We start from the raw sequence: 12,026 nt of genomic DNA, 5'->3' as shown, positions 1-12,026 counted from the left end.
ACAACATCCTAAAAACATCCTGAGGCAGAGATTTATTTTAACTCTTGGTGGAAAACAATGATCTGAACTGAAATATCCAGTTTTTGTCAGCACACAACACAACTATGATCTTCAGCTCCCCGGTATATCATCTTTTCTCTGATACCACTTATCCTGCTGCTGTTCTGGCATGTGGCCATGTGCAATCCTGACATTTCTTTGACTGTAATTATATGGGAATCAGTTCATTTTTATCAGTATTTTTTTTTTATTCATGCCCTGCTATTCCCAGTAACACAGAACCGTTTGCACTAATGCACTGTTATTCTTTCAGTGGCATCCCTGGGAAGAACTGCGGTACCATTATTCTCACTGCAGAGGAACTTGGAAACTGTCGGGTAAGTCAGCAGTTTTACTTTATCCTCCACAGAATAGTTTTGCTCTGAATAATTGTTTTTTTTCAACCGCCTTTGTTTTCGAAATGCTTGTAACTCTTCAGCAGTGAAAACCTTTACTGAAATGATTCACTTTGATAAGAAAGCTGACTGTTTTACTCTTGAGATCAGACCGTTCATTGCCTGGCAGCCAAATAGATTATTCCAGAGAAATGAACTGCAATATGTTATCTCCACAGACAAAAGGGAAACAACTTTAAAAAACAACTGAGCACCAAATACATATTTTAATACTTTATTTCCCATTTTACTGACAAAATGCTTTATAAGCATAAATAATGGAATAACAGAAAACCTTGGTATTTGTAGTCACAGGTTTGCATCATTATTTAATATTTCTAACTTGAATTATTAACCTTCTTTTAAATTGGCCATTTACTTTATCTCTGCCATTATCTAAATAAAAACCAGAACATGGGCTGATGGAGCAGCAGTTGAAAAATGACAGCGCTTTCAGTAGTGAAGAGCATTGCTCATTGGGTACTGTAAGAACGTTTGATCTAGTACACAGTGAAGGCTGTGTTTGTTTCCCTTGTTCTCCTGAATGCTTTAAGCTAGTATTTTAAGACCAGCTCTTATTGAACCACATGATCATGGAATCCTTGAATTTTTCATCCATATGAATTCTTGGAATGCTCTTTGAAGTACTTTGGACACATATTCTACATGTCTTGTACTCTTGTTAACAACCTGCATTGATTGTCAGGGCCTAACAAACTGAAGAGGATCAAGCATCCAATCTAATATTCTGCTTCTGCATTTTATATTTGTTCTGACATCAAGTGTTGATTGCTGTTGGATACTGAAGGGTCTGAGATGGTGTCAGTGAATAGCACTAGATGTATATGTTAAGAGGCTTCTTATAATGGGAGTGATGGCTTGGAAAAATGATAAGCAATAAAATGCTAATTAAGTGGCGTTTGATGAAAGCTGGTTCTGTAGACATGCATATGGACTGATGAATAGGTGTGGTGAGCAATCAGACCATGTAGAATAGTGTTTTATTTTAATATACAATACGATATCAAATTTATAAAAATATATTTTTTTCATATTTATTATATTATTATATTTATATTAAATTTAAATTTAATTGAATTCATGAATTCTTGCTTTATTTCAAATAAGATGGACTTTTTTGATGGATTCAAAGTTTATTCACAATGAATTTGTGAAATTCATTAAAAGAATAGACCAATCTGTTCTGACTACAATTGTTGTTTTTTTGAGTGCAGCCAGCAAAGATAAAGTACTAGAATTTTTTATGAACTGATATTGTTTTGAAGTCCACAGTTGTTTTATTTTATCTCACTCTCTTCAGACTACAAGGTAAAATATAACAATGCCATGGCTCTATAGATTAAGGCGGTCAGTGATCCAGGAAAAGACAAAATTTATTTGTCCCATCTCTTTATCATGTCTTCTCACAGGACTGTTCTGGTTTCATTTCGCTGTCTAGTAAAGTTTACTCTGTCACCGGTGATAGTACTCATTAAATAGCAGAAATAGCAGCACAGAGTAAATTACAGCTTTTCCAGGTTGTAAATGGCTATGTTGTGTTGACTACAGGCTCAAACACACACAAAGGGCTGCTCATTTGAGCGATCTAATGCACACACTCCCAGCCACACTCAAGCTCATTTGAAATGCCCAAAGAGCTTTTCCCCTCTGCTTGAGGGTAATAGATTGGTACATCTGCTTGATCTATATATATATTTCACATGGTAGATCAAAAGATTTTACAGGATGTTATGAAAGGCCAGGTTTTGATCAGGTACATGCAAAGAACATCTATGAGGAAATGCACTATGTGGAGAGGAAACCTCTAATTTTAGCGAGAACAAGGTTTGCAAATATCTTCAAAAGTCTGTCTCTTTCCAAGAAGTTACATAGCGGAATCACATTCAAAGACCAGATAAAACCTACAAACCCCAAATAATGAGTGAAATATTTCGTCTATGAAGTACAACGTGGCCAAAGACAGGAAGCTTTAGCTGTGATGTGAAGGGCTTTGAATCCTTGAATTGTTTACAGTTGCTGAAGAAAGCATTTCCAAGAAAACTGTCACTTTATGCTTGATTGCTCAATTCATAGAGTCTGGATTCAGAGCTAGCTTAGGTTGATATTTTGCTTTTCTCTGCTCAAATTGTTTTCAGCTTGGATTGATTTTGCTAAGTTTCTATTTATGGGATCATAATCATTTTGAATGCTTGGTTTTAATAGACCCGTTAATCATACGAAAAGTCCTCCTCACACTGTGGTTTAGTTCAGTCAAGAAACAATTCGAGCAATGTATAAGCCTACATTACTAATAAAAAGTTAGTGCTCTTTTGTCCATCAAATATGAGGTAAATTGTCCCTAGACTAGCACAAAAAGTCTCAGTACATATAGCCTACCATTAGTTTTAATGACTTTGTATCAAATACCACACATCATACCATTGTGATTAATGACGTTGTCTCCATTTTGTTAAAGGGTTCGTTCACCCAAAAAGGAAAATTCTGTCATTAATTACTCGCCCTTATGTCGTTCCAACCCCGTAAGACTTCCGTTCATCTTCGGAACACAAATAAAGATCTGAAACTTAAAACTAATCCGTATGAATCGAGTAGTTTAGTCCACATTTTCTGAGGAGACACGATCGCTTTATATGATGAACAGATTGAATTTAGGCTTTTATTCACATAAACATTTATCAATTCACACATCAGTTGTGGTAAACCAATGGAAGCTTAAGCATGTACGCTTGACTTGCGAGAACCAATGAGGTTCATTCTCGTGTGCTACGCAGCACGTTTGAGCTTCCGCAAGAGCTTCTGTTTATGTTCGCTGATCAATGCAGTCATTACTGGAGTGTAATTTACCAAGTACACACTGGACGAAGTGTCTTGTGACTGATTCCTTTGGAAAGCTTCTACAGTTCTTCTTCAATCTCTCCTCTCACTCACTCTTCCTCTCTTCTCACTGACTCCAGCCTACAATTTGATCATTCTCTGAATGGCACTCTCAAAGCAAGATAGTGTTTAGTGGCTAATTGGTTCAAATGGAATTGATGCTTGCTGATGGCAGGCACAGATTAACCATTTGGGCCATAAAATAGCCATTTAGGGGCCATCCCAAAAATGTGTATGTATTACAGTAAAATGATGTCATAATAATAATTAAATTAGTATATTGATTCATGTGAAGTGTTATTTTAGTATTATTAAATTATTATAAATCTCAAGGGATCCAGGGGTCAGGGATTTGACTTAATCCCTTACCACTCTGTTAGAGATGTTGTTGGGTAACACTACCTCATGATAAACTGTTTGAAAAATGTATTAGCATAAAATTGCTCCAGTCAACAAAAACATTATAATCTAGTCATTGGAAAAGACGTCAGGTATTCAGACGACAGTATTGACATGGCTTGAAATATTCTGATTAAACAAGGGTCAGCCATGTTTCTTGAGAGCTAAATATTGAGCCGCTGCCAGGGTCAGTGGTATTTGTGGGATGAATCGTTTATTAGCGAATGATTTATTCCAGAATGGTTTTAAACTTTTAAACAAAAAGTTGTTTTAGCTTTAAATCTTTTCCCACCAAAAATCATAAGGTGAATGAAGGAGACGCTGCTGTCTGGAGCACATGATTTTGTAAAATGTTGAACTAAAATGTAAAATGTTATAGAGTCATGGTGGGGGTGAATTGCGCCTGAATGTCCAGAGACCCTCGCCATTCATCTAAGCTGCTCAAGAAAAAGCAATGTGCCTCTGATTTCACTAGATTTAGCTGCTCTCTGCACTCTTTCAATCTCTTACCTTCCATTTTTCCTTCCACCCCCCATGTTCTTTCTTTTCTTCTTTCTCTCTTCCCACAGGACTGTGCAACAATGCAGTTCTGTGCCAATAAGCTGGATAAGAAAGACTTCTTTGGCCGCTCTGACCCGTTCATGGTGTTCTACAGAAGTAATGAGGACGGAACGTGAGTTAGCTCTCTCTCTCTCTCTCTCTCTCTCTTTCTCTCTCATTGATTCACAGCACTCTCTCAGACAGCGAAGCATGTACGAGAAATGTGCATGTCTTCTTTTTTGTGAAGTCATGTCTAAGGAGAGGTGAAGAAAATTGGTCTGGGTCTTAGGAATGTCTTTGAAAATTGTTCTAGCCAATAACATTCACTTAGTACTTTTATCAATATGCAAACTTCTAACCTATATATAATAAAATGTAATTATACAGTGCGTACTGCTTTGTTTGAATTTCTCATCTTTGTGTTTTGTTGCTTAGGTTCACTATTTGCCATAAAACTGAAGTGGTAAAGAGTACACTGAACCCTGTCTGGCAGGCGTTCACCATCCCTGTCAGAGCGCTTTGCAATGGAGATTATGACAGGTGCACTCACACATACACAAACAGACATGCATGTCAATATGCACTGATGCTTTATGCCTGTCACCAGTGTTAACAGGTCTCGTACCAACTGTGCATGCACGTAAAACCAGTGTGCAAAAGCTTTCACACTGTAATTATGATGTGTCAATAAATTTTTTTAAATGTAGGATGATTTTTTTTAGGATAAAGACATAAACAATTCAGAGAAAAGTATATATTATATTATATTATATTATATTATATTATATTATATTATATTATATTATATTATATTATATTATATTATATTAATCAAATTCAAATATTCAAAAAAAAAATATATTATTAGCAATAATAGTAACAATATAATATAATGTAATGTAATGTAATATAATATAGTGTAATATAATATATTTTTGGAATAAAATCTTTTGGGCCTTTTTATTGCTTATAAATATAATATAATATAATATAATTACTATTATTACTTATATTATCATTACGTTTTTTTTTTAGATTTTAATTTTAATATAATTAATATAACATTTTAATATATTTTTAATATAACTAAGAATAAAAGTAACTATGTTTATGTCTTTTTTCAGAGTAACAAAACTGTGTTATTGTTTATTCTGATATGCAGTCGATCATTTGTCGTCTAGGACTATGAAAAGGTGTTAGTATGTGGAATAGCCTTATTTAGAGATGTTTGGGTGTGAATTATGCTAATTACTCTGTGGGTACGCACTCCGTTACTTTGACTCATTTTAGCAGTGAGGGTTTTACATAAGAATGAGGATAAGAGCACATTTGTGTGCATATGCTGTTGTGAATCCTGTGGAAATCTAGCGTGAGAATGCTGTTGTTACTGAATAAGACCCTGTGTATGTGCGTGTCGAGAGGGATTGTGTGTGTCGAGAGGGATCGTGTCCCTGTACTCTTTGATTCAGTCGCACATTGAGACCCGACTGCTCATTGCATCAGCATTATTTGATCACAGACAGCCCTGTTCACGGTGCTGCACTGTTGTGATTTATGCTCTACAAGGACACATTATTTTTGCTTTCTACTTTCTGTGTAGCATATATTTGTGTGTGTGTTTGCACTACACTGTTTCTTTGTTGGTCTACATAGGCCTATATGCTTTCTAGTGTGTCAAACAGATTGTTGTGTTCAGTGATATTTCTTAGGCCAGGGACGGGCAACATCGGTCCTGGAGTGCCGCTGTCTGCAGAGTTTAGCTCCAGCTCTAATCAAACACACCTGAACAAGCTAAGCAATGTCTTCAGGATTACTAATGCTACAGACAGGTGAGTTTCTCTTATCAGGGTTGCAGCTAAACTCTGGAGGACAGCGGCACTCCAGGACAGACCTTGCCTACCCCTTTCTTAGGCTATACTTGGCTGCGTTCCAGTCCACTTTTAGACAGGCACTTGCGAACTTCCCTAAGCATTCCAAGTGAACAAGGGCTTAGCACGTTTCAATTCAGCCTATTGCAAAGGTTCCGCCAGTAGTGGGCACTCATGCAGCGTAAGCAATGACGCACATCCGAGTGAACGAGACGGAGGGAAGTTAGCGAGTGAAGGGCATGACAATTTTGGACTGGAACGCAGCCCTTGTGTGTTCATTTTCATGGCAAGGGTGAGGATTGCAGACGCATTGGCAGCTGTGTGTCGTCTGAGAGCTGTCATAGCCAATCAGAACACAGGGAACAGAACCACCTGCCACCCAGTCCCCACCTGGCCTCTGATCCCTTGTGTGTGAGAGAGACAGAGCAAACAAGAGAAAGAAAAAGGAAAGGGAAGCTCCAGCTGTTGCGGTGCTATGCTAATTATTGCCTGCTGTAAGGATGCAAGCTAAGAGGAGTATTTATATTGTAGTTGGTATATTTTTTTCAACAGAAAAAGGTCCATAATAAGTTTTAGATGTTATGCAGATCCTAATATATTGGTTCCAAATCAGAATAGCAAATAATAATGACTTTTAAGCAGTAATGTGGCAGAAAGTATGCTATTATGACATTATTTGATTCATTTTATTGTAACAGAGTGCTGTTGTACTGATGATCTGCTCAGGCTTTGCTAATATGAATCGAAAGCTCAAGTTATTTTTAGAACATAAAGCATTATCTGTCTTGCTGACCATCAGTGTGCATCTTCTGGATGTATATCTTATTCTTTTCTTTGAAACAAATGCTTTGTTGAAAATGCTTTCAATCAGGTTAGAAAAGAGGGCAGGGTCTTCTTCAGGGGTCTTAAACAAATGAGAGAAAATTTGGTTTGATTGACATGAGGGGAAGCCATAATTTGCCCATGGTGTCATAACTGATCTGCATCTGTCTGTGATCTTGGGGAGAGACAGAACAGCACTTAACCCTGTCAGTCAGCAAAGCTCCTGAGGGACACGTCTCAGACTTTACAGAGTCAATTACCTCAGGGCTTCCGGATGTTTCCGACACTCTGGGAGATTGATAGAAAGTTGTGGAAGTTTCCAGTAGTCCTAAAAATAGTCATGTTTGGCAGGTTTTAGTGGATAAATGTGTGCAGAAATTAGTCTAGGCTATACATTTTCCAATATTTGTCTATTTTTGTTTGGTTTGAATTGAATTGAGAAGAAAAAAGTACTTGCTATATTTAAAATGTTTAAAATATTAATATTAAAATATATTCAACAGTATACTGTTAAAAAGTTCAGCAATTTAATTTATTATAACAGTGAAATACAGCAAATAACAGTGAAAGTGTGAAATATTATTACAATTTAAAATAATAATATATATAATAAATATATATTTGAATATATTTTGAAATGTAATTCATTCCTGTGATGGCAAAGCTGAATTTTCAGCAATTTTCATGATCCTCCAGAAATCATTCTGATAGTATGATTTGGTGCTCAAGAAACATTTCTTATTATTATCAATTTTGAAAACAATCGTGCTGCATAATATTTTTTGTGGAAACTGTAATAAAAAAATTTCCACAATTTTTTTATGAATAGTAAGTTCAAAAGAACAGCATTTATTTGAAATATAAGATTTTGCAATAACGTAAAAGTCTTTACTGCCATCTAATGCATCCTTGATGAATAAATTAATATGTATTCATTTCTTTTAAAAGAAAAAAAGTGTTACTATATACAACATAATTTTATTTATTATACCACAATAATAGACTGGAGTAGGGAAAAGTAATTATATTATATTTCAGATTAGGCATGAAAACAAAATAAACTGTGGTTGGTCACTTTATATGTCAATCAGAAACTTGTATAGAATAAGTTGCAATTTGAACCAGACCTTTTGCTGTTTAGTTGAAGGTCTGTGAATCTACTGGTTGCCTGTCTGCAGGGAATCTGAGTACTGATAGACAGGATGTGTGCCATATGATCTCAGATGAATCGCCTACATCTGTTCTCTAACTCCAGAGCTGTACCAGTCTTCTTTACCAACAGATGGAGAGTTTCTCCATGTACTCCATGGAAATACTCAATAGATGCTCAGTGCTCAGTGCAGAGTTTAGGTCCATTCTCTCATCCAAACTCAGATGATGCATTTGTGCCACTGAGATTTCATTACTACCTTTGCAGAGTAAACAGCAGCAAATGATTCTAATCAAGCAACCGTACAAAATAATGTTTTACATCCTACAATTATGGAAATTTCCTGATTTACCAAGTACAAATCCACCTTTTTTAGCATAATCATGTGAAAAAATAACCAAGTCTGACCAGAATGAATAACCAAATAGACCGGAATGAATTTCCAGCATGGTATTTCTGGTGAGGATTTTTGACCTTAGGGAGGCTTTCTGGTTTAGCTAGTTAAAGGGCTTGTCACCCAAAAATGAAAATTCTGTAAACATTTATGATGCCATTCTTCAAAATATTGAAAATATTTAGAAGAATATCTCAGTTTTATGGTCCATACAATGAGTTTCTTTTGGACCCCATTTACTGTCATTGTAAGGACACAAACAGCTGAAATATTCTTCAAAATATTTATTTTTGTGTTCTAGAGAAGAAAAAAAATACAGGTTTTGGAACGACATGAGAGTAAGGGTCATTTGTGGTTGGACTATCCTTTCAAGAAGATAACACAACATACAGTGTGCTGATTATTAAACAGGGAAAGAATGACTGTTGTCTGTTTTTGCTCATTAATTTTCATCGCAACAGTAAATACAAGCACATCCCTGTATTTTGTGATAACAAGTGTGTGACATGCTTCGGCGCCAAATGACGTTTAGAGCTATTACCCTTGAAAGCCATTTTTGTTAACAAGGCTACAAATCTCTGCTGCCTCCCTGTAATTGATCGCGTTAACTTACTTTGAACAGAATGAGGTTCTAATTATTCAAAACTTCAGATGTAATTAATGTTTAAATGAAACTCGCCTGCGTCCTGTCAGGTGAAGTGACGCTCCAGGGCTGCTCTGTGTCACAACCCGGGAGTTCGTTCCCTGCCGACCGCTGTTTCATTCCGAGTGCACTGTCTGGATAAGAGCCTGTAATTGGTTGGTTTTAGCGTTGAGATGAAAAGACAGTGAGACAGGATCTCTAAGCCTTTTTATAATCAAAAAGCATCCATCAATTCAGCTGCTGCTTCTCTTTTCAGTTTCTGGCATATCGCCACACCATGTTTCTAAATGCTCTGTTTTAAATCTTTCAGGTCAATTAAAGTGGAGGTGTACGACTGGGACAGAGATGGCAGGTAGAAAAACACGCATTTGTTTATTTACACTACACATTTACGTAATATGATCTCATGATCTAATATGTGCATTTGGTAACATCACTGACACATCATTTTATTTAATTAAACATAAACATAGTGGAAAAATGTCCTCCTAGCTTCCTGCAGTATTCATGAAACCCATGCTCTAAAACGCCTGGCAGTAACAAATACTGATCACTCTCTTTTGTAAATAAGTTGAAATCCATCTATTTTCATCATCACAGACAGTAAGAGTCTCTTTGTTGTTCCTTGTGCTTCAGTCATGATTTTATCGGGGAGTTCACCACTAGCTACAGAGAGCTCTCTCGCGGTCAGAGTCAGTTCAACGTGTATGAGGTGAGTTTAGTTAATCAGATACTGATCCATTAATCCAATGAGGATCCATCGTGTTCATATAAAGGAGGTGATTCTAGATTCATGAAGTGATGATAGCAAAAATAAAAATAAGAATGTGTGTATGGGAGCTTATCTTGTTGAAAAATATAGGGGAGACTTTGCTTGGTTGGAACATCCCCTTGATATTTAGAGTATTCATTAACATATTTTATTATGATTATTATTATCATCAATTTTAAATAAATAATATTAATATTAGACTAATATCATAAGTATATTTGCAAAGCGCAAGTTTGGTTTAAGGTAGGCTTTTCAAATAGTATTTTAACATTGTGGACACAGACAACCTGGATCATCCCTGTTGGAGTGCACAACTTAAATTGAGCTAAAAATGCACATATACTTTGTGATCTTGAATTTTATTATATTTTATCTTAGAGCTCAATCTTTTTTTTTTGTGAGAAAGGAGGAGGGGATTGGGTGTGTATAAAAGTGCTGTGTGTGTATGTATGTATTCACCCTAGCATTAGCCCAGTGGTGGGGTGAGGGGGTGGTAAGATGTTCTACAGGAGTGTGACAGTCCCAGCGGTGTGCTGAAAGGATTTGGGGTTTCCTGGGGATTGAGTCGGACATACAACACTAGCAGCTGCAGTGTCGGTTCAGCTAAACCCCAATCCATACAAATCACATCATCTGTGTCCTGGTTTCCAAACTGTTAGCCAAGGTTGCCTGTGTAACTGACCTGAACTGGATTTGTCAAAGCATCTGAACATTTAGAACAGTTGTGTCTTTTAAAGTAAATGCACACACACACACACACACACACACACACACACACACACACACACACACACACACACACACACACACACACACACACACACACACACACACACACTCCCACTCTTCCTGTAAATGATGTGTCATCTCTAAATGTTATATTTCAGGTGGTGAATTCTAAAAAGAAACTCAAAAAGAGAAGATACATCAACTCTGGCACAGTGAGTAGTAAATTTGCTCTCTTAATATCCTACACAAAAATATTTTTTGTTTTAGTAGGCTACAAATGTTTTAACATGTTAGATATAATAAGATAATACGATTTGTTTTCAATATAGCTTGAATTAAGTTTATATTTCTTATCACATTATTTTAGTGAGGTTTATGCTTAAAATAATAATAATAAAAAAAGGTTTGCAGATGGAAACCAAGAACAAAACTCAATTCAAGATATGTTCTCTGAAAAAAAGCTTTTCTGTCTTTAGCAACAGGGCTATTTTAGTTCTACAGGATTTAGTTAGACTGTGGGGGGTGAACCTCGGTCCAGGAACATGCTCCACTGGAAGATCATTTGTACATGTTAAATTCATCAATCTGTTGAACTTTGAGAGTTCATAATTAAGAGTTCCAACCCATGTTCAGTGTGCAAATTAAACAAAGGAAAACATATTATTAACATATTAACATAGTATATTATTATTATTATTCCTAGGACAGTAATAGCCATTAATTGTGAAACAAATGCACTGTAAAATAAATAAATATAAATATTTCATAAGTATGTTATTTGATTTTACGCTACATGTATGCTTTTATTTTGGCGGAAAACACAACGTTAAAGACCTTTTATGTTACAGTGAAAAGTTTAAATATATATTCAGTTCATTATGAAAACGGGCATGCTGCTAGTCTAGTATTTATTTATATTTTGACTAAAAGTAATATTTTATTAAGGTTTATTTTATATATTTTTAGTTACTACTTAAACTCAAATTAAAATTAAATTTAAATAAGCTTTTTATTTATTTTAATATTTCCATTTAGCTTTAATTTATTTTCTTTTAAATTTTAGTTTTAGTCATTTTTGTACTTCATCATAAAGGTGCAGTATGTAATATTGACTATAAGCTAGTGGTTGAAATGGGTACTGCAGTCCAAATTCAAAATATTAGAGAGAGTTGTTTCCCCCGCCCCCTCCTCCTCAGACTCGATGCTCAGGCAGGTTGCCAGATTGAAGACACTCAACAGGAGAGAGCGCAATTAACAATGAAAGCTGAGGAGACTTACACACAATTCAAAATAGAATAACTGGCTGTTATCAGAGCCATTGTGATATGTTGTTGTTTCTCAGAGAAACGAGTATGTGAACTTAGCATGTTTCCTAAATAA

General features: G+C 35.7%; 1 protein-coding gene across 4 annotated transcripts in view; it reads left to right on the top strand.

Annotated features, from left to right (window-relative positions):
* The window catches only part of cpne5a (copine Va), a 78,618-nt gene that overhangs the window by 42,379 nt on the left and 24,213 nt on the right, over positions 1-12,026 (top strand). For 2 of the 4 annotated variants that reach the window (XM_084138853.1, XM_084138852.1), the window contains 6 exons: positions 314-377; positions 4,298-4,401; positions 4,704-4,808; positions 9,456-9,497; positions 9,782-9,857; positions 10,805-10,858. In XM_084138853.1, coding sequence (XP_083994979.1) covers positions 314-377; positions 4,298-4,401; positions 4,704-4,808; positions 9,456-9,497; positions 9,782-9,857; positions 10,805-10,858 — 445 coding nt within the window. Of the gene's footprint in view, positions 1-313; positions 378-4,297; positions 4,402-4,703; positions 4,809-6,557; positions 6,631-9,455; positions 9,498-9,781; positions 9,858-10,804; positions 10,859-12,026 lie in introns of those variants that run through there. The other 2 variants (XM_084138854.1, XM_084138855.1) reach the window with 2 other exon arrangements.

Source organism: Abramis brama (assembly GCF_963993115.1).
Source record: "Abramis brama genome assembly, chromosome: 16".
NCBI lineage: Eukaryota > Metazoa > Chordata > Actinopteri > Cypriniformes > Leuciscidae > Abramis > Abramis brama.
Note: the sequence above shows the minus strand (reverse complement) of the source record. Positions and strands in the feature narration are given on the sequence as shown.